A 24187-nucleotide genomic window follows, 5' to 3' on the forward strand; every position below is an offset into this window, starting at 1 on the left:
CAGAGGCAGGCGGATTTCTGAGTTCGAGGCCAGCCTGGTCTACAGAGTGAGTTCCAGGACAGCCAGGGTTACACAGAGAAACCCTGTCTCGAAAAACGAAACAAACAAAAAACATAAACAAACAAACAAAAAAGGCTCATCCTTTGTGGCTGTAACTATCTGTCTCACATGCAGACCCCTGCCCTACTTTTCCCACCTCAAGGGACTTTACCTGTGGCCAGCTTGGCTGTGACACTCTGTGCAGCACTTTGCTTTAGGAAGAAAAACTAAGTAAGGCCTCAAATACAGGGAGTAGTTCCTGCGTGCGACTCTCTGGACCTGTGTGCTGACTTTTTGAATAATGTTTCCATAGCAAAGTAGGCATTTCAGAATAGTGGAGAGATTTATGTAGAAATTAGAAATTAAGTTTCACAAAAACCTGATTACAGAGAAGCAACACAACTATCGCCCATTTATTCTCTCTCAGCAAACAGTAAGTGTCAAGGTTGGAAATTTATGGTTACAATAACCATAAGGTATTTAATATATAAAACATTTTTTTTTATTCCATATTGCCCAATACAGACTCAAACACTTCTAAGCATGCATTTAATTTCCAGGATAGTAACCATTTTCGGGATTAAAATTTGTGTTTTGTATGATTATATATGTGTGTGTGTTTGTGTGTGTGTGTGTGTGTGTGTTTGAAAGAGAAATCAGCATGAGAATATATTACAATGCACTGCCAGCTAAAAATCTTTGTCCCTTGATTTCTTAATGATTGTTCCCAGGGTGGACCTTGTTAGAAATACTATTCAGCTTGTTTAAAATTTATCATGCCTCAATCCAAACACTGTGGACATCTGAGAGAACGTACTTTGTAAGTTCTAAGTAGACAGAAAAAATATTTAGATAAAAGTTTATGTTCATTGTAGAGGGGGAAATGCAGATAAATTGTATTTAGGGGAAAAATCATACATTAGAAGAGAGTGACTTTTTATTATTAAACTATAAACCAGAAGAAGCTTAGGAAAACAAATACTACATTAATGCCATTTTCAATTAAAAAATGTTTTGTCAACATATACCTGAAATACAGCAAAATCTTTTTCCCCCCCTCCTGCACACAAAGTGAACAGTTGTCTAAAATAGGGGCATAAAACATTTTCTTTCATCATTCAAAGAAAAAGAAAACCCTTAATATTAGGTTTGTGTTACATTTTGGTGTGGGCCAATTCTTTCTGATTACTTTTAAATTATAGCTTTTCTATAATACTATGCAACTCAGCATCTTCTATGTGGGACCAGCAGCTTTGCATTGGTAGTAGGACATACCACTATTAACGCTCCAAATTATAGTTTTTTGACCTTGTCAACACAGGCTCATTATTCTGATTAAAGTGTAGTGGAGGGATGCTTAAAGTTCCTTCCATTTGTGACATTTCTAGGAAAATGAAAAGAAAATTCTCTTTCACTTCATATATGTTAGGAGGATGCTGCTGACGCTGGTCTAGTCTAAGAAGCTACTGCTTAATGGGTACATGATCATGGAAAAATACATTAAATAGTACACTCTTTACAACAAAATGGAGTCAAAATACAAGGAGTATCTTTAAGGGAAGGGGAGAAAATTAAAATCCCACATACATAATGGCAAGCACATGTCATGAGAATAACTGCTGGCTACACAAGAGCTAGGTCTTGTGTTTCTAAATGTAGGTGTTGGTCGACCATATTGATTCAATCTTCCACTTCCTGTGTTAGGGAACCTGTCCGTAGGCCCTCAAAGGTGAGCATGCTTCCTGTTTCCTTTTGTACTTCAGTGGGAAACAGAGGAAAGTAGACTACATTCAGCACTCTTACCAACGTCCTTATGTAAGTCACAAGTTCATTCATATTTTGTCAACTCTTCTACCACAAGTTTTGAAAAAGAACTTTTTTTTTTTTTTTTGCAAGGAGCCAAATGTGAAGTCTCAGATTGTAACTGCTCATTACACATATGGACTATAAACTTATCATAAAGCACCAACGTCCCACATGGTGTAGGTCTCTAACGAGAGGAGATAAAAGTTAAATCAATGCATTTCTTCTTTCTGAACATAGAAGTCATTTGCCAGTGTTCATAACAGGCATCAAACCCATGGAATTTCAAATCCTGTCCCTGCACACACAGCTATCCATCAGGAATACACAGCATACACAGAGCCGATAGGAACCCTTAAGAACTCTGTTCTTAATTTAAAATGTCTTTACACTAAGAAGAAAATTGTAATTTTACATTTCTTGTCTGTTCCACTCTTATTAACATATCCTTGGGTGGCCTCCCCCCAGTGATTCTAAAGAAAATTTCCCATTATGCATTATTCTTTTGGCTTTTAGCTGTCGCACTTTGATAGACTTTGAAATTACAGGTTTAAATCACTCCCATGGCTAGAGTAAGCAATCATATTTCCAATGTGACCCTTAGGGGTCCAGGAGAGTGTGAAACCTGGCAGGAATGGCGACCTCAGGCATCCTGTTTTGTGGTTAGTGTATCTACTGACCATACCCAATCATCAAACCAGTTTTCATGATCTGCACTTACTCTTCTGCTTATAATCAATCACTATTGAATCACTGGTGAGCAAACTAATGTGAATGTAAGGCCAGCACCTCTTTAGTATGTATTACTATACAGATACCTAGATTTATTTTTTTATATTTTAAATGAATTTCAAAAATACTTAGTTGAAGAAATCTAACTTGGAAAAGAAGAAGCGGATATGCTTCAGGTCAAGCCTCAGGTATCTAGTCTCACCAGCCTCTTCTATTCTCATAATAGTGTAAAATCGCTGAAAACAAAAACAAAAACAAAAACAAAAACAAAAAACCCCTTATTCTTTAAAAGTGTTTGTTCATTCAATGGCTTCACGGCTTAGCTGAAACATTTGATTGTTTCCTGAGACTTTATGTCTGTGGTTTTTATAATATTGATTTTCTTAAGAACAGTTAAAATAGCCCAGAGATAGCCCTGTCCCCTAATCCTACAAGAACAAAATCCAGGGTGCACACTTCAAAGCTCAAGTAAGGCACAATGAAAAGAAGTCCCCTATTTGGAATGGGACTCTTACCTAGCTCTGTTCAGCAGACATATTTATGCTTTCTATCTTGAGTTATGCTGAACCATGGAATTATTACACTGATGTTTCAGTGTGTAATATTGTATGTGGTTCCAGTATTGATTCTATTGATTATTGCAGAATAATTTATGACCAAAGTTAATTATTTACTATATTTAATTATATTATATTATATTACTATACTATATTTACTTATTTACTTATATTACTAAGTTTATTATATTGCCATAACCAAGGCATAAGCTCCTTTATGTTAAGAGTATCTGTAAGTATGGCAAAAATATAAAAGTCATGGGAAAGAGGAGGTACTTAGTAAAAGCTCAATTGACAAATGCGAATAGGCTGAAGGGAATAATGATAAAGTTATATAGATAATGTTGATCACGTGGATGGTCTACATTTGTTCTCTCAAATGCTTAACCCCTTTCAGCTATTCCCAGACAGTTCAGCTTACTCTCAAATCTGTAACTAGATCAATTTAGTAAAGCAATAAAAAAAAAATCATTGTTGATACTAATGATAATTATAGGTACATGGTGTTCACTCTCTGTCAGGCTCTGCCTTAATGACGTTTCTATTCATATATCTGAGCACAGATGCTCTCCTTAGTAACAGAGTGACACTATATTATACATCTGAAAAGCTGAAACAGAGAGAGATTAAATGATATGCCATATCACCAAGTTGTAAGTGAGAGAAACCCACGCAACTTGGCCTCAGCATCTGCTGGCTTAACTCCTGTCTTCCACATCTGACACCGGAGCAAGGAAGCTGCTGAATCGTCCTATGAATGAACTATGTGGTCCTCGAGAATTTTCTGGATGAAGAACTATGTGCTGGTGTCCATAGAGGGTGCAGATTCAGGCTACATTAGCATTTGGTTGACTGCAAGCCATAGTAATTTTGCAAATTCTTCATTTATTTGACAGCCAGATTTTCGCCTCATTTTTTTTCAATGAAAAAATTATTCTAGCTCTACCCTCTGTACCTATTCAATCACATTTTATGAATGTTCATAAGAATCTCATAAAGGAAAGACAATTGTCCCTAAGTTCAGATATATATATATATATATATATATATATATATATATATATATATATATCACAGAGTTTGAATCACATCCCTGATTTAGGTTGGACTCGATCCCTTATCATGGTTTACTTTCTTGGCAAGAAAAATCCAGCTCAGACTAAGCTATTCAGTTTCTAGGGCAAATAGCAACACTAATTCAACATTTCTAAACTCTCTCGGTTGATTTTCAATGCACATAAAATGCAATAAACCCTTTTGAAGTTTTCACTGGCTTAAGAAATGGAACCTGAAATCCAAGAAGTGCATTAATCACTTGTTTTACTCCTAAGGCAATATAAAACTGGAAGGGCAAGAGAAAGAGAGGGAAGATGCACGTTTTTCTGTTTAGTTAATTCTAATTGTTCCTAAGAAAATTCCCGAGCTTATCACAGAAAGGGACAGAGATGTGGGCAGTGAAGGGCGTTGTTCTTTCTAGGAACACAAGCCAGAAGACAAACAGATCCTCTTGGCACCATTGTGTCTGGTGCCCAGATAACAGTGGCAGGGTTCTGCTACATGGGTCACGCAACATCTTTTTCAACTCCTGTGAATATTGGCATTTTTTTTTTCTCCAGGGAGGCAGCCAAAAGATCTGGTGGTTTTCTTTGGTATTAGAAGATTAAATAATTAGTCTTGGTTTATAGTAACAGAACTCTATGAGGAGGAAACGCAGTCAACATTCTCTATTACCATCATCTGTAGTGTGGAGTTGGCTCTCAAGCAACCATTCATTCCCTGAAATAACACCATCCAAGTGTTTTAATTCTCACTCCAATAAAAGCTGATGCCCAAAAAACTTATTAACGATCACATTAATAAAGAGCACAAGCTGGCAGTTTGGCCCACTCATTAGATCAAAGGCCTATAACACATTATAACTAGTTTTTTTTTTCTTTTGGAGACTATTCAGAAGTAGAAATTCACAGATCTAATTGCTTCCTCTCAGAATGTATAGGTACATGGATGTGTGCATAGACATTTATATATAACATTTTCCCCCAGTGACGTCTGGCAGCAAAGCTCTCACTGTCTGTGGTATTTTCAATAGGTATTACAGAGGAACTTGCTGGGGTCTGAAACATTCTAAACACAGTTCCCTTCCTCTTTCTGTTTCTTTCCCTGCCATTCTCATCACGCCCACCCTTCTCTCTCTTCATATTCTCCTCTATCCACTTCCTCTTCCTCTTTCTTATTACACTTTCCATCATTCAGTGACAGCCTGTATGCTAGCAAGCAGAAGACCTGCTTGGCTTTGACTTGGGGATTTAGGAGACATGAGGGCCTCTGCTGTGTGGCTGCTGCTGTTGTTCCCAGTATCTACATCCTTCTGTACCATACCTAGCGTCCTCAAAGTGACGTTAGCTGGAAACAACGTGGAATTCCTAGTCTAGTGACCTCACAACCTGCTTAACTGTGTGCTTCACTTTCAGCATATGTCTTAATTAACTATAGATATAGCCATAAACTTTTCGTGGTAATATATATGCTAAAGTTTTATATATATGTTAATGGATTTTCTATCATTTTGCATTTCCACCCGATTCACTCCTCTCCAGAGGCAAGTAATCATATTTTAAATACCATTTCTTACATGTTGTTATGTGATTAGTGGGTTCTGATCATTACTTTTCAACTTGAGATGTACTCGGAACCAGGTCTTACAGTATATCTTTCATTCCCTCATGCCCTGTTGCAGGAAGGAGATTGTAGTATAAAGTGTAGACTTATTTGGTCAATGATTTGCTACATTTGACTTAACTCTTTCTATTCTGTTGTTGGTTCAGGTAATTATTTAGGGCTTTGGAACAAGATCTTGCTGTGTAGTCTCCTGAGGTTGGCGTCAAAAGTGTGACGTATGATCCTCTTGCCTCAGTCTCCCAAGGACTACCACATGCGACACAGAGTCTGGCTGTGTGATTTAATTTCTTCAGGCTTCTTATTGTGTGGGAATTTCAATGATAATATCATTTTTATGAAAAATCATTATAACCATAAGAAATTCACCTGATGTAGCATTTATGGGCAGGTAATAAGAACTCGGTAGATGCTACAAACATAAGCTTGAGTATCTACCTCAAATGAGCTTATTCTGTGGTAAGCAATGGTGAATTAGAAGAAAATTCAGTGAGTTTGTCCTCCATTATATGTTACTATGCAAAACTATATATATAAATATATATATTTATATATATATAAATACACACACACACACACACACACACACACATATATATATATATATATATATATATATANATATATATATATATATATATATATATATATATATTTGTGTTAAGAAAGAATCACTATATGGTTGTGGAGACAATGGAACAACTAACTCCAGCAAAAATTAGAAATTAGGGGCTGTTTCTTCATTCAAAAAGATTCTAATATCAAATGATCAGTTCCGAAAACATATACACAAGTAACAGAGATTGAGAAAGTTGTACTGTGTATTTAGGAAAATACATATGACACACATATATTTAGGTGACAATAATGAATGGAAAAAGAGGCCCTGAGTTTGAAAGCTAGCAAGAGGAGAGGGTATATTGGAGAACTGTGAAGGAAGGGAGAAAAGGAGTAAGTGATATAATTATATCACAATATGCAACTATTTTAAAGGACTTCAAGGTATTTGAGTACGTTGAGTGTGAGTTTACTGGAGTCTTAGGCTTAGCCTGAGAGAGATGCAGCCTACGAGGACTGGCTGTGGGCATCAGAGGACCTGGTGTAGAATGACATGTTATTTCTCTCTGCTCTGTCATTAGTGGGATCAGCTTCATGTTCTCGTCTCCTTGGTAAACTTCTGTTGGTGATCGCCATGCCTTTGTGTTGACATGCAATCCTACCTCGGCCTTCTGAAAATGAATGCTTTTTTTCTGTTGTTTGTTTGTGAATGAAGGACGTTCATGCAAAAGACCAGTGTTTCTTTTACTCTCCCATTTTAGCCTACCCTGTCTTCTCTCCTCCCCCAACCCAATCGCCCATTTTATTTGTCTTTATTCACTTTTTCTTTCTCTTACTTCTTTCACTTGTGTGTGTTCAGTGACCACCTTGCGGGGTAGCAAACAGAAGCCATGCTTGAACTTTCCCCGGGGGTTTAAAGAACTATATGTTATGATGTATTAGGGCCTCTGCTCAGTGGCTATAGATGGTGTAGCTTAGTCCATACATCCACACTCTGCTAAATATGGATTGTTCATCGAGTTCGCCAGGCTGTATTTGGTATTTTTATCATGTACTTGTTTCCCAAAGTATCGTTGGTTTACGATCAAATGTGTGCTGAGCCAAAACATTTGAACTCCAACCATCTGAAAATATATCTGACATGTTTATTTGCACAAAGTTGCTTGATGGTCTAACACAGCCCCACAAAACACAAAGCCTGCTGGACACAACAGGTGAAGAATTCTCGCAAGGATATTTCATTCATCTGAACCCATTTGCCCTTAGCAATGTCTTCTCATTATCAACTTTAAGTCTTGCCATAGAGCACATTGAAGGTTTTAAGTACCAAAGACTGATTGAATGCAACCTGATCAACGGACCTGTCCTTAAAGCCAGCATGACTTTAGTGTAAAATCATACTTATTCTGACTTTGTCTACTGTATAGCCTACCTTGCTCCTTGGTCCACTGAGATAAAATCCATTCACGCATATTAATCCTTGCCCTGGTCTCATCTTGTCACCTTGGTTTGGACCTTGGTTTAAGCATCTTTGTGGTTTTAATTATTTCCTTAATTTTCTATTTCTTTGAATTTGTGCAGTGACCCTCATATTTTGGTCCATCCCGTGACTTGCATAATTCACTCTTCTCTTTCTGTCACTTGTCAGTCCATGTGACATTTATATGACTGAAAATATCCCATAGGAGCATTCAGGGGATGGGAAAACAAGGCTGAGATTTGAGAAATGGGTATGCATTGGCCAAATTTATGCATATTACAAAGAGAATAGTAACAGAACATTTCATTTTTTATCAATCAAAACTAATTTATATATCAAATTTCACCAAACATTTAAAGCACAGTATGTATAGTGTGTTTTGCTCTTAGATTTTTCTATAAGAAATATTGTGGCATTTGATCAATATCACTTTAATATATGACATAGTTATATGACATGGAAATGTAGGATTAATACAAAGTTAAAGTACCACACATATATGTAGAATGCAATGGAACACATATTTAAGCTGTTATTCTGTTTACAATGCATTGTGATGTATTGGACTATATTAATATTAGGTGATATTCCTTGATATGTCTGTGCTTATCTCTCAATCTAACTATTCCTATTCGATCTTGATAATAGAAAGTTTTAGGTAAGCAGGTTTTTTCATAACATAGCTTCTAATTCTCAGGTCCCTGATAGCTTAGCATAGAGATATAACTAAATTTCAGCCTACAAACTCTGAGACAAAATAATGAGTTTGTGTCCCAGGTTCTTCTGTACATAGAGGTATAGCCTACCTTTATTATTTCCCTGTCCTTATGATCTGTATATGATAAAGATTCAAGAGAAGGAAGAAGATTGGTAATGTAGCCCATAGCAGTTCTTCTGCCTCAGTCTATAAACTGTTGAGATTAAAGGTACATGTCATCATACATGCCAAGAATCCCCAAGTCAAGACTTATTTGTTTTTGCATTGAGGGAGTTTCTTGGAAGTGGGTATTGGTGTTATCGTAAAATTATTATTATTGTTATTGTTATTGTTATTATTATTATTATTATTATTATTATTATTATTATTATTGCAATACTTCCTGGACTTTATCCTGTCATGTCGCATATATAGTTTTTGTCTCATCTAAGTGTGCTAATTAAAAACACATCCATACATTACTTTAACTATCATACTATTCAAAAGCTTGGCAAATACATAAACGCTCTGCACAGCAGATGGAAGTTGGGACTCTTTAATTAGTAAACCACCATCAATGACAAATCACACTAGTTTTCCCCAAACCTCCAACCTCAAGTCTTTCCCTACCCTTTTCCATCTTCACATTGCTTCTGGTTTAAGAGACCACTTCTTAGGCTGCCTCCCGCCTCCAGACGTCTGTGGAATGTGTCTCCGAGAACTGCCTTTAAGGAGCTGCCTCAGCCCACGGGTTCACCAAGACCATAAGGGCACTCGCTCTACACCACACGGCCATGTTGTTCGTTCATGAACGTCTGCTTACAATTCTCTTGGGTTTTGCTTTGATTTTTGTGGTTTTAATTTCGATTCCGTGAACTATTTTAACAAATCAAAACTCAAGACCATATTATTAGCTCAAAAGCTCATTGGTTGGGTATGCTACACAGTCCTCCGTAACTGAGACTCCTCAGAAATACGTTTTTGTGTCAGTCCCAGATTGTCACTGGACAAAGAAAGGCATGTAAAAAATGTGCCTCTCAAACTTTATAGGTCCCAAAGAGAGACAATATAGATACAGAGCATACTATGTTTAAAGGCATACCAGGCACCATATTCAGGAGATCGCTCACGTGTTTGCTTTGCTCTGTTCCTTGAGATAGGATCTCATTTTATAATAAGAGCTACCTCCATATGTATTGTATAATGAAAGTTACCTTCATATGTCCCATCCCAAGTGGGGAGCGGCTTTCAGGCCTGTACTGCCATTCCCTGCAGATGGAAGAATCGTGACCCTTCTGTTTTACTCTTCACAGCAATAGAATAGTGACTAAGAGAGAATTGGTACAAGGAACTGGGGTACTACTGTGATAGCCCTGATCGTGCCCCTTGAGACTTTGGACTAGAAAAGCAGTTGGCATTTTGAGTGGGGCTTAATAGGCCATCCCAGAAGGAGCAAGGAGAAGGGCAGAGAGGGCACTGTGGATCGTGGTGTCCCACCACAACAAGTTCCAGAGCCTAGATGTCATCCTTGTGATATTTTGGCAAGGAGTGTGGCTGTTTTTTGTTCTTGTCCTACAAACCTGTCTGAGGCTAAATTGAAGAGTTTTGGATTAATGAGATTGGCAGAGTAGATTTCCTAGTATTGACTATGTCCTGTGATTATCAGTAATTACTCATGTTCAGTTCTATACTAAAAAGGAGCAAGCTGGACAAAGAGAAATACAAAATGTTCAGTCTGAGGGGAAAAGGAAGTAAAAAGTTTGAAGAAAACCCTGATGCTAAATGGAATGAAGGGAATCGTGATCTCAGGGCAAGGCCTCCTCTGTTATGTTTCTAACTTGTGAAAAAGGATGAAGGAAAAGCTTAAGCAATGAAGACAACCATCAGCAACAGAAAGCTAATACAAATGTATTTGGATAGAGGGCCAAATTCCAGACTCATCAAGCAGCAGAATTTAGCAGATTTACCATACCGTTCTAGCTTCAGAGTCAAGAATGCAAGACATAGGTTGTGGAATTTTTCTCCAAAGCTAAGAAAAGCCACCAAGGCCAGGTATGTGTCAAAGGTATCCCTGAGCAGAGGCGGAGAGAGGCCGTTGCACAAAGCTATGAAGATGAAGCTTGGGTTTCATGGGAGACTCTGAGATGTTGGAGATGCTAGAGTCTTGGAATACCTGTCAAAGGGAGCTGCAGGCCAGGTATGAACTCAGCCCAAGAGAGGAAAGTATGTTACGGTCAACAAGATGAAAGTAATCGGACATGTGAAGAGTGATTTGATATCACACACAGAGATGCAGCATTTGCAGTTTTTTCCTGCTGTTTGTTTGTTTATTTGTTTGATTGTTTGATTTGGTCTTACTTCAGTCCAATATTTTCTCATGATACTCGCAGTCTTCCTTTCTGGAATGGTAATGTAGAGTCTGTGCCATTGTTTGTTGGAAGTGTGTGGTAGCCTTTTTTATTTTTATTTTACAGGAGTTACAGTGAAGAGATTGTCATGGATCTCAGAAGAGATCTGGAACTTTGGAATTTTAAGTTATTGAGACTGTTAAAGACGATGGAAGCTTTTGAAATTGAACTAAAAAATTTGCATTATGATACTGTTATAATCATATAACAGGGGATGATGGTTTGAATAAGCATGACCCTCAAAGGCTCATAGTTTTGAATATTTAGTCACCAGGAAATGACACTATTTGAAAGGATTAGAATTAGGAGGTGTGTCCTTGTTAGAGGAAGTGTGTCACTGGGGATGGGCTTTAAGGTTTCAAAAGCCTGTGCTAGTCCCAGGTTCTCTCTCTGCTTATTGATCAGGATTAATGCTTGGCCACTGCTCTACTGCCTGCTGGTCTGCTGGCCTGTTTTCTACCATGATGCTATTGGACTAAATCTCTGAAACTATATGTAAGGCCACACTTAAATGCTTTCTATCATAAGAATTGCCTTGGTTATGATGTTTCTTCACGTAAATAGAACAATGCCTAAAATAAAAATATAGTTTTATTAATTTCTAAATATACAGATATATTTTTCACTCAAACCAGAATATGCTATACTTACTAATTTGCCACTATTTTCTTCCAGATGAACATGGATGTCTTTTAAGATGAGTGGCATGATTTTTATTTTATTGTGTATCCATGTGTATGTGTGTATGTGTGAGCCTGTATGTGAATATATGTGTGTACATGTGTGCATACATGTGTGTATGTGTATGTGTGTGTGTGTGTGTGTGTGTGTGCATGTATGGGTGTATGTGTGTGTATGTCTGCCTTTCTCTCTCTCTCTCTCTCTCTCTCTCTCTCTCTCTCTCTCTCTCTCTGTGTGTGTGTGTGTGTGTGTGTGTGTGCATTTGTAATTATGTTAATTATGTGTGCTTGGTGTGCATAGAACTGTCAGGGCCTACATATGTGCTGAGGTGAGGCCAGAGGTTGACAGAGTGTTTTCCTCTGTCATTCTCCATCTTTAAGTTTTCTTTTAATTTTAACTTTATTTTGTGTATGTGTGCTATGCCTGCATGTTTATATGTGTGCCAAGTACATGTTTGGTGTCCACGGAGGTTGAAAAAGTATTGATTTCACTAGAACTGGAGTTAAAGATGGTTGTAAGATACTGTGTGGGTGTTTGGAATTGAACCAGATCCCTTGAACAAAAACATTCAGTACTCTTAACCACTGAGCAATCTCTCTGACTACAACTCCCCATCTTAGTTTTTGAGACAGGTTTTCTCATTGACCCTGGAGCTAACCCTTTGGGTAGACCAGCTGGCCATTAAGCTCAGGAATCCCACTGCCTCTGGACCTTGAGTGCTGGGGTTGCAGGGATGCCTTGCCACACTCAGATTTTTATGTGTGATCTGGGAAATCAAATTTGATTGTTCCTGCTTGAATAGTAAGCACTGTGCTGACTGAGCCATCTCTACAAGCCCCTATCTCTTAGTTCCTATTGGCTGTATAGCATTCCATATGATTTGTGATAGTTCAATATATGTTGATCAAAATTAGGCTGTTTCTTTAGTTTCTAATTACATGAAGTAAAGAATATCTCTGTATATGTTGTTTATATGTATACAATTGATTATTTTGGTACAATTTGATATTTATTTAATTTATAGTTATAGTTTTTTAACATTTATTTATAGTTATGTAACATTTATTAATAACAGATAAAGCAAAAGATATTACCCATTCTAATACTAATGATTTGTACCTTAACCCCATTTTCTATAACAAATTTTGAACTTAAATGTTTGCATTTGGTCTACTCATTCCAAGGCATGCCAATGGATGTAACGTCAAAGGAAGTATTTCAACCAATAATCCGGCAACATGTTGCGGGCTTGAAATGCTTAAAATAGAACATTGAAATTAGAACTTGCAAATGAGATACAGCTACAGATTTCCAAGTGTAGCCTTTAGCAGTATGCTGAAGAGCAGATCCATTCCAGCACTCTTCATATCGATACCAATGTCCAACCATGAGCATGTGTTGCAGGAATGTAAAGTGTGTCTGTAGGTGGTTGGGCCAGATTTGTCTGATTTTAGGGAGCCATGTCATAAGTCAGTATTTCCTTGTGTCATTATTGCACTCTCTCCAACAGATTTGATAGGACATATGGAAATTTCTGGAAATATGACATGAACATTCCAATCATAATAACTTCCTGGCACCCTGACATTTAAATACAACTTACATAAGGAAGAGAGTATTTGCCAGAAGCACAGATTATTCTGTTGTAATATAGTTTGAGCATATTGATTTTTTTTTTTTTTGCTGTAACGTCTTTGTGTTCATTTCGTGTAGTTGAAATGACTACATTCAGATTAATGATCTAGTTTGTTTAAAAAAATAAAAAACAAAAACAAATAAGAAGAAAATAAGGAATTGGAAAGGTCCCAGCTCCAACAGAGGGCTAATGGCCCCAGTTAAACAAATAAGAATAGCTATCTTCTGTTTCACAGAAGTTTGTTCAGTGCTAACCCACAGTCATGTAGGGCAACTATATATATATATATACATAATTAATTTCTTATGGGAATCTGTAGAATAATTCAAAAGGCCTTGGTATAAAATAATTATATCATGTATTGGGCCCTTTCAAGACAAAGACATAATGGTGCCTCTATTGACAGTAGATGTACTAGCATGACATTTAAAGTGATATTAGCACATGCAAAGAGTTGGCTTTCTACATTGACAGTGTTACCTTGACTTAAGATTTATTTTATTTTCAATTCCATGTATGTGTGTGTATCTGCATGTGTGGTGCATACACACGAGTACAGGGGCCCACAGAGCCAGAGGTCATGGATGGGGGTCCCCTGGAGGAGGAATTACAGGCAGCTGTGAGCCACTCCACATGGGTCCTGAGAACTGACCTCTGGTCCTTTGAAAGAGGTCAACATGGCCCTAACCTCTGAGCCATCCCACCAATCTCCAGTTGATTTTGTTTTGGTTTTAAATAAGTGACTGCCAAGGACTAAATATGATCTGTGAAAGGAATGGAAAACGAGCTCAAACAAATGAGACAAGATTAAGCACACTGCTGCTTTTCTTAAAAAAATTACGTGTCCCTTTTTAGAACGCCATGAACTATAGAGTGTCACTGTGTTGAGTACTAAATTCCAAGGAGACTGAGCCATGCTATCTTAATGCACTTTTAAAGAGCCACAAGTCATCACAACATTGTTAGTGAAACTGTATTATGTCAACTCTTGCATAGTTCCACGGTTCCATAGTGAATGGTTTTCAATTGTACTAGCTACATGACAGGATTAAAAACAACAAAACCAAACAAAACATCTGTGCATCCTTTTCCACCCAAGCACATCCATGAGTTATGAAAATAAAGATATTTACAACACTTCAAAAAGCCAGATGATCCGTGTGTGAGGCTTACCTTTCTCTTGCGCAGTCTGACTTGATTGTCTCCAGTCTCCTGGGTGGTCACTGGGCCCCTTAAGTGTAAACACTGCATGCCATCTTCCCCGCTGACCCTGAGAGTGCTTTTGTTTTGATATTCTGAGAACCCACTCTTCTCCAGGTCATTTTCTGCTGATATCCCACCAGGGCAGGAAAGAGGCTGCAGAAGGCCGCTTCCGCAATCTGCTTTCAATAATGGCAGCCCTCTGTCTGTGTCAGGAGCAGCTAAGAAGTCTTCTGCTACAACATGGTGCCAATTATTTTCCTGGTCATCTTTAGGGAAGTCAGATTTCCTGCACTGTTGAGTGGTGACTGCAGAATCAAGCAGTTCTGTCTCAGGTGTGACATCTTTCACGAGTACGGAAGAATCTAGCAGTAGTGTCTTAGGAGTGATGTCATCTTCTGCATTCAAAGACTGGGTTGTATTTCCTTTGGGCACATCTTTTGTTTCATTTGCACTTGTATTCTTACAAAGCTCCAGGCTTTTACTTATAGCCTCAACACCTTTCCTCTCTCCACTTCCTTCTGCTGGAGACATATCAGCCTCACCAGCCATCTTCCAGGTGTTATGAGAATCTCGGCTGCTTTGCACGGTGGACAGTGTCTTCACGGAGGAGCCTGCTCCTTTGACACTAGCGTGGCTGTCTCTTTCATGTATTTTCAGAGTTAAAATCTGTGAGGAGTCATTGATAAGGGGTAGATCAGATTCTGTATCCTCATCAGAAATGTGCACTAGTGTTTCTGTGCTGGCCTCGAGCGACAGAAACTGCTCCTCCCCTTCTTGACTGTCACTTTCATCTACCTCCTGGGCAATGTGACCCATTGGCCTCCCAGGAAAGTCTCTTGTCTCTGATTCACAACAGTGGCCTGGGAGAGAGGCGCACTTCTCTTTATGGTCCACATTTAAGGTCACATCTTTTTCCATCCTTCCCTCCAAGCTGTCGGATGCCAGGCCGTGACGACATGCTATGTCATACTCATCGGAATTACAAGGCTGTTCCGTCTGCTGGGTCACATGCTCTTCCCAGCTCCTCTTTCTGATAGCTACAGACATGTCATCGTAGTTTAACAGCAGACAAGGAGATGCATTCCATATGACACTCAAAGGGATGGAAGTTGGCGAAAGAAGATTTCAAATTCAAGGGTCAAGGAAGACAGTGCGATCTGCCATGTTGTCTGCTGTGAAAGAATTGAAAGTATGCTGTTATAGATACATTTCCAATATAACTATATTTCATGGCAAAGGATCTAATCTGTGCTGTGAAGCAGAAGTAAGAAATAATGCAAAACTTTTGCTTAATACCCTTAATGTTTTTTCTGCCCCCTTAGAGGCAGTCTAATATTAGAGAAAAGTTTGCATTTAGTATTTTTAGTAAAAGTTTATCAGAACTTCCAAAACCAATTGGACTGGTTTATTAATGTAGAAAGATATAAGTACCCAAACATTTTAAGTTCCGTTAAGAAAATATTTGGACTGCGATGCTTAATAAAATTCACTGGAAAACTAACTTGTTGCTCTGGCTTCGTGTGCTTTCCTGATTTATTTTTGTGAACAAAAGCCATTAAGGAAATTGATTTGCTGTTTGGTTTGAATCGAAACAAAGGCCACCAGGGAACCAGTCCTGCAAAACTTGAGCAATGGAGACAGCATGTGCAACACATTAGTGTATGAACTCATTAGTAAAAGACCTCACACCGGTCAAGTCTCAGTGACCAGGATGTCTGTACCCCAGGGAGTGACAAAGAAGCAGAACAATACAGTATAGTCCATATTAACTCACAACTCATGAATAAGAAAGCATGGTGTGTTCCGTTATAACAGATACTTTAGAACAGATGCTTTCATCCATACATTTATTTTCTGCCATTACTAATATTATTGCAGTATTGTTGATGCCTAAAATAGTGTGTAAATGTTTAAAAAAAATTGACCTAGAATGTGAGCCAATATTTAAATTAGGTAAGTGTCTAAGACCAAAGCTCGAATAACCAAGGGAGTTCATTGTCTCCATAGAATTGTGATATTTTAAGCTCCATCATCTGCCCTTGTGTCTTTACTGTGTATGAACTCTAACCCCATGAAAGAATTCAAGTGTACCAAAAAGAAGCTGTGGACATCCTCAGACAATTAGGACCAGTTCTCAAATGCTCAAGTCTCATTCTCTTTGTAAAAATGTTAGTAGATTTCTGCTAGGATTGAAGCAACGAAACCATATGTAAGATAGATAGGCAAGGTTAGAATCTAAGAACTTACCAGGTCTCGATCCTTCTATCTTGAATCATTTAAACTAGGTAGAACAAACAAGTTCTATCCATGTTAAAGTCAACCTTCGAAAGTTGACTAACCCAAATGTCAATCTACAGTGAAAACAAATCAGTAGACTGTGAATGAAAACTCCCATTGAAAGAGCAGACATTTTTCAGTTTCTGCTCTGCACGGGAACTGCCAGCATATAATGTTGCTCTTAGCCATAAACCAGATTAACTGCTGGGCTGGCTTCAATCCCATTTTTTTTTTTAAAAGGACTCTGCCTCCCCACCAAAACTTCCAAGTTATTCCTGCTAAGCACATGCTTGAAAGGTAAATAGTCCCACCCTGTAAAGATGGGCGGGATGGAGATGCTGTAGCATTTTGGTACCCAGGTCAGACCAAATATCCTTCCCGGTACTTTCTGGTTCCTTCAGAGGTCTGTGGCCATCTTTGAAATTGGCCATCGCATTTTCCGTGTTGGCATTGCACTGAGAAGAAAAATATAAAGCTTTTGAATTCCATGCATAAGTCATTATAGTGTGGGAGGCTACGGAAAGTGAGAAAAAAAAATGCTGAGATACAAGCCAGCACATTTCTGCTTTCATGGGCAAATTGGGGGTGTAATAGGGTGGTTCTGCCTTACATGCTTTCTTTTCCTTATTTTTATCCAGTGTAGAAGGAACAGGCTAACTGAAGAAATGCCAAGTGGTATTACTGTGTCATTCCTAAGCCCCATTTATGTTTGGGTTGAGCCTGAATTCTGGCTTTATTTCTTTTTCTAAGGAGAAAAGCAGTTCTCTGAGCTCCTCAGAAACTTTGAGCTAAATCTGAAAAATCAATACACAGGTTTTTTTCCCTTCTCAGAGCTTATGATAGTTTTAACTTATTTTATCCATCCAGGGCAAGTAGGTAAGTATTCTTATCATGTCAAAGGATAGTTGTTCAACAAACTCTGAGATGATTAAACAGCACACAGAGATTCTAAATTAGTTAGGTTCAATGTAGTGTAGCTCTGGCCTCATTTCTGATTTAGGTTTTTGGGCATTTAAAAATAATTTTTATGACCCTATTCCATCTATTTTAAGACAAAATATTTCCTACTTATCATTCTAATGTTCTTCATTAGATTTTCAACACCTGTTTCATAGTCTGTGGCCAGGTAGGTGTTGAAACACTTTATCTCCATCATGTTTCTACACACACTCCTTATTTAAATTCATTTTTAATGCACAGTTAAATAAATCTTCCACCTAAAACCTGAGAAATTATTAGTAAATAGAAACATTGCAATATTGGCACTACATCTGAGCACACCAGCCTGATTTTCTAAATTATCTGAATGGACTAAAATCCATGCTATAAGATGTATTCTTTCTAAAAGGCCTGACTTTTGCTAAGGGATTCTGTATCGTGCTGTCTAATTTAAAATTATCATTCAAAGTACAGAGCACTATTCTACATATTTCTGTTAGATTTTTCCTAATCCTTTCATGAAGTTTTATTCAAAAAATGAGGTCATCTGCTGAGGATCCAGATGGAAGTTCCGGAAAAGTGTAGGTCATTTCTAGGGTGTTGGTTTTATGAAGTGAATTTCCATGTGGATTTTTACTTCAGACATGCATGTGTTCAAACACCAATGTGTTTGTGCTACTGGAGACTCTAGGCTCCTCTAGTCATGTAGAAGTTCTAGAAAATTGTTGTAAGTTGTGTAAAGCCACTTTTTGTGATATTAATGCATCGGATGTATAGACAGAAAGTGATTTAAAATGTATCATTGGAGTTATTTTGTACTACCACTCCTTAACATCAACATCTCGTGGCACGCAATACATATTTCAGAATCAAACACCATTGACCATTATGGTATCTAAAAACGAGAAGTGAAGAGAGTTCAGTTGGAGAATGACTGGCTAATTGGTCATATTTGTCATATAGTGAACACTGTAGTTTACTCATATCACTTATCATCTCCTCTGCCAACTAAAAGAAATTTCATTGACTACTGTCAACTCTGCATCAAGCTAGAAGACATAAGCAAAGCCTTGTGGCTAGATCACTGTGTGGTAGTATCCAGCGAACAGTAGTGCAAGCATAGTCACTACTAAAATTTCATTCACTATCCAAAGAATGGTAGACATTGTGTTGAACTTGGAGAATAGAAATTTAAATATTGTATCTGTCTTTCTGATTGCACCTTTTGATTTTATGAAAGATACTCATATAAACAAAAATACTATCATCGATGAATATTATCACTATGAAAATTTTCACCTCAGTTGGGAGCATTATCTTCTTGCCCCTCTCCCCATTTCCTTTGTTGTCTTTGTTTTTAAATAGAAAGTGATGTTGGGTGTGGAAGATGTGCTAGAGAAGTCCTCACAGAGTGAAATACTTCCTGGATCATTTATTTTTATGCCTCTACAACATGTAAGTCTAATGGAAAGTTCGGTAGTTTCCTACTGGATGGAAGAAATCTTTCTTCTGCTTCCAGAGACTTACTATTACTGGATACTCTTTGGGAAAGATGATAGATTCAGTAACAAATGCTAGAACATTAGTTTAATTTCAAAATTCATTAGTCCAGAGAGAAATACCAGTCTTCTGGTGCATATCGTAACAATTGAAGGGGATCTTTCCTTCAAACACAAATATGAGCCAAGTCCATCATACTACCAATCTGTGAGTGGTGCATAATAAAGCCAACTGTTCTGGGCACTACTTTTTAAAGAATTTTTTTAAAAAAATTAAGTGTGTGCATGCGTGCATGCGTGTGTGTGTGTGTGTGTGTGTGTGTGTGTGTGTGTGCGCGCGCGCGCACATAAGTACCCACAAAGGCCAGAGGACTTGGATTCTAGTGGAGTTACAGGTAACTGCAAGTCACCTAAAGTGGGTGCTGGTTATCAAAGTCAAGTACTCTGCAAGTGTAGTACCTACTTTTAACTCCTGAGTGACTGTTCCAATCCTCCGAGTGCTCCTTTTAAATCGGACAACCTCCTGGCACTAATGATCAAGTTCTGAGAGCAAAGAGAATCATGGACTAACAGGAGAACCAAAGAATGAAAACTGGCTATGTTCAGAAGCATCACTACGAAGTTTCAGAACAGGACAGAAAACACAGATTCATAATGCCTTCAGAGAAACAGAAGATTACACTTTAGAAAGTCTGAATGAAGACGGTGTTAGAGTTCTCAGAATTATCACTGGAGATAAGATGGCACATGGATATGTCTTTAAAATCTTGGGTAGGAATTTGTTTCTGCTCTAAAACATATTTTTGGAATTGACCAGATAGACAGACTGGCAAGACAAAAGCCAAGCATTCAGTGTAAATGCCCGTGAAACAGAGTTTCTATGATGGAAATTCATAGAGCAAGTTTCTGTAAGAGATATAGTTAAGAAAAAACATCTTTAAAGGGAAATATTAATGTGTACACTGAGAATGTATAGCGATGAGAGAAAATTTAGGTGGAAGAATTATTAATAGCAAGAATTACAGCCGGGTGTGGTGGCACACGCCTTTAATCCCAGCACTCGGGAGGCAGAGGCAGGTGGATTTCTGAGTTCGAGGCCAGCCTGGTCTACAGAGTGAGCTCCAGGACAGCCAGGGCTATACAGAGAAACCCTGTCTCGAAAAGCCCCCCCCCCCCAAAAAAAAAAAGAATTACAGAGAACATTAGAGGAACCAGTTATCAACTCTATGAAAAACAATTTTATCAGAAGGGAAATACAATCCATGGTACCTGCATAATGTGTATATTGTTTATATAGTGCAAATAATCAATACTGATGTAAAAAATGGGAAATAAACATTTTTAAATCATGGGGTTTTGTGAAATGCATACTAGCACTATTATTTGGTCTAAGAACTTGTGCCTAGGTAGGTCATGGGCCCTAGTAGAGAACCTAATACCATTATTCTGCTAAATGGCTATAGTATTAAACTGACTTATTACTATTTTAAAAGATTCTCAACACTCATCAGAGAAGGTGTTTGTTTTCTTACACTAAATCCTAATTAAGACAGCAAACAGCAATTGGTCTTGGCTCATAGAATAAAATCTGAAGACTGTGGCATGCTCAGGCCTAACGGGGGGGGGGGGGACATCTCTATATCACATTCCTTCCTGACAAGGCCAGAGGTCATCAGAGAAGAGGCTGTGGGAGGCAGAGTGGTGGGCAGCTAGAAGGAAACGGGGTTTTCCAGACACAGCAGGACAGTTGGACATAGCAAGCTCTAGCGCCTGTGGCAGTGTGCACACCTTTGCCATCTCAGCCCAGACACAGGTCCAGCATGGAGGGTGGAGGTGAGATAATAGATAGTCACATTCGTGAACAGTCCGTGCTCCCTGCAGACTCAGTCAGATCAAACTAGAAAAGTCAGCAGTCACCTGTTCAGAAACAGACATAATCGCACCGTAAGTCAGACCTGCCAGTGCACACTGACTAATGTCAGTAAGTTACTGCTGTATCACAGTGAGTTAGTGTGGAGAACGGGGATTTATTTATTTATGTGTTCATTTATTTATTGATTGACGAAAGTATCAATGCATAAATTATCCAGAGTGTGACTTTTGGGACACATACTCAGTGATAAAAAGAAGAGTAATCTCTTTTTACAGGACCAGACTGAAATAATTTAGACAAAATGTTTATGTTCATAGAGAACTTACAACAGATATGTTCTTTTTTCTCAAGTCCTTTCTGTGAGTACACAAACAGCAAAAGTAATAGGACACCTCTAATTAAATTTCAAGGAGTCTCCCAAGGCACCCAACTTCTAGAAAAAAAAAAAATTAGTGCTTTCCCCATAGATATTCATGTCACTGAATCCAAGGTCCGGAAAGGTAGAACTGGGTTCTAGGGGAGAGAAAATTTCAATATAGGATGCAGGAACATATGTCTAAATAAATGCTGTAAAGCTTGTCCTTTCTTTAATCTCTCACAGAAACATGGCCTATATACTTTCACACATTAATAATTATTATTTTTGAAATTGCCTTGTAGGAATAAAATCCCACCACTTCCCCCTCCTTCCCCCTTCCAGTTCCTACCTCACACTCTGCCCATGCCCCTGCAACTCTCAAGTTGATGGCCTCTATTTCTTCGATGGTATTTATTATATGTATGTCCATAAATATATAAATACAACCTGCTGAGTCCATACTAGTTGTTGGTGTGTATATGTTTTCAAGACTGACCACTCTGCCTGAGGAAAGCAGAAGGGGATTCATCCCTGGGAGAGGTTAATTGCCCTCTCCCCGGCAGTCAGGACAACACAGAGACCCTCAATTGGACACAGTGCGGAGATCAAGGGAGCACGTGGAGCCCCACCTCAATAGATGCAGCTACATCACAGCTTCTACATCTTTGACTCAGAGAACATCACTGAAAAGGGGATAGACAGGCTCAAAGACTTGGAATACCAGGAAGCCTGCTGTTAAACAGTGTCTCCTAGAAATGGCTATATAAACTATAATGAAAAAATAGAATGTAGATCAATGTAGATGCTACCATACGGGGAGGAATTTCATAGGGTTACACCCATGTCAAAGAGTTGCAGGCAAATACTCACAGATTTTATGCAGAGTGTATTCATTATGCTTCATTAGCTGTTAGTAAGAAACATCAACTCTTGTTAAGATTCTTTATTGGTAAATTGCCCCACAAAGTTAAAAATAGTATATATGAAATAGCTTCCATGTCTCCATGTCTGGAGATCCTCAAAAAATTTAACTTTAGTAAATTATAAAATAAACCACCTATGACAGGTTTAAATAGCCCATCACTGTTTCCAAGAGATGTTTGGTCATGGCTGTTTATGTTGGTTTTTAGAAGGAAGATGAAGTAGGTACCCAAATGAAAACTAGCTCTTCTATGGCAACTGATTTAATGCATACGTTGGAGCTTCTAGATTTTAAAAGGCTTTTCACAGCCTTTGCTCTCAGAATAGAATTACTCCAGGAACTAGGGGAATTTCAAAATTAACCCTTTCGGTCGACTAGAAGTCTACTCATGGGAAAAGAACAGGTTGTTGCAAAACGGCAAGCTGTTATTTTGGAAGCGCCCTGTTTTTACCTCCCAGCTCCTGAGCAGGGTCTAATTTCCTCCCAGGGAGGAGTTCAGATCTGGCAAACCTTGTCACACACCCGCTTTGCAGCTCGCTCGGGGCAGCCAGCTTTGCAGACTCTCCTAATAGTTTTCATAAGCATCCCACACGTAATTTGGGGAAATCTTGGAACATCTCACGGTCACTTACTCGCTCTCAGGAAGACAGTTCCGGGAGCACGTGGCTTCCAAGAGACCCCAGAATTAACAGTCAGGAGGGACATATGCCTGGTGGAAGTAGCACTTCCTAGACTCCAGCAGTTTTGTAGATTTCTATGGATTTTCTTCCTTATGTAAATGTTTGGAAACACAGGGTGCCTTAGTAGATTTTTCAAATTAAACTTATGAATGGATAGTAACTTTACATGATTCCTTTCTCTAGAAAAGTGGTTCTCAATCAATCTAATGCTGCGACCCTTTAATACAGCTCACGTTGTAGAGACCCCCAACCATAACTGCGTAGCTGTAATTTTCCTAATGCTATGGTTAATAATGTGAATATCTGTGTTTTCTTATGGCTACTCCTGTGACAAGACCTTTTGACCCCCTGTAGGTGAGAAGCACTACTCTAAAATATCTCACAATTAGTGTCTTTACTCTGAACTTGTCTCAGGTGGAGATTTTCATGTAACAGAGAAGAACCCAAGAGTTGAGCTCTGTGTTGGAAAATTGCTCCGCCTCACCTTTAGCTAGTATACATGGGTGACACATGGTCTTGCCTCTTTATAAAAAGATATTTCTGTCCCACAAGGAACACGGGTTATAAGGCCTTATCATCATCATAGTGAGATGTGGCTTTGCTTTAAGTGGTTGCTTTATTTTTAGTTTAGTTATCATTTCTAGGAACTCTCTTACAGTAGAAACAGCCATCACTCACTGTGAATAAGAGATACAGTGCCTATGGCACTATAGACATGGGTGCTTAGATCATCAGGGGACTACAGGAAACTGAACTTTTAGATGTTCCTTAAGCACAAGCAGAACCTTCACTGAAACCAAGGAAAAATTCTTTGAATTTACCTCCTTCTGTCTGTTCACTATCCTGTCAGGGGCCAACACTTTAGATTTCAACTTCAGTCTTTTATGTGTAGTCTGTAATTTCATCATAGTTACCTATTTATGAATAGACATTTGAGCCAATTTTTGTCACCGGATAGCTTTCTAGATAGTTAAGTAATATTGTGAACATTAAAACTTTTGATGATAATGATAATGGTAATTATAAAAAAGCTTCCATTTATCAAACACATAAAATGGACCAGGTACAGAACTAAGTATCTAGCCTAATGCTAAGTACCTTTGAGTAAACAAGGATCTCTCTCTCTCTCTCTCTCTCTCTCTCTCTCTCTCTCTCTCTCTCTCTCTCTC

General features: G+C 38.3%; 1 protein-coding gene across 3 annotated transcripts in view; it reads right to left on the bottom strand.

The window, feature by feature from the left end:
* Positions 1–24187, bottom strand: part of Dlc1 (DLC1 Rho GTPase activating protein) — a 385995-nt gene that overhangs the window by 356020 nt on the left and 5788 nt on the right. For 2 of the 3 annotated variants that reach the window (XM_029531786.1, XM_029531785.1), the window contains exon 2: positions 14441–15642. In XM_029531786.1, the coding sequence (XP_029387646.1) occupies positions 14441–15517 (1077 nt within the window). In that variant the 5' untranslated portion in view covers positions 15518–15642. The remainder of the gene's footprint in view (positions 1–14440; positions 15643–24187) is intronic. The other variant, XM_021218956.2, reaches the window with a different exon arrangement.

This window comes from Mus pahari, chromosome 19, assembly GCF_900095145.1.
Source record: "Mus pahari chromosome 19, PAHARI_EIJ_v1.1, whole genome shotgun sequence".
Classification (NCBI taxonomy): Eukaryota; Metazoa; Chordata; class Mammalia; order Rodentia; family Muridae; genus Mus; species Mus pahari.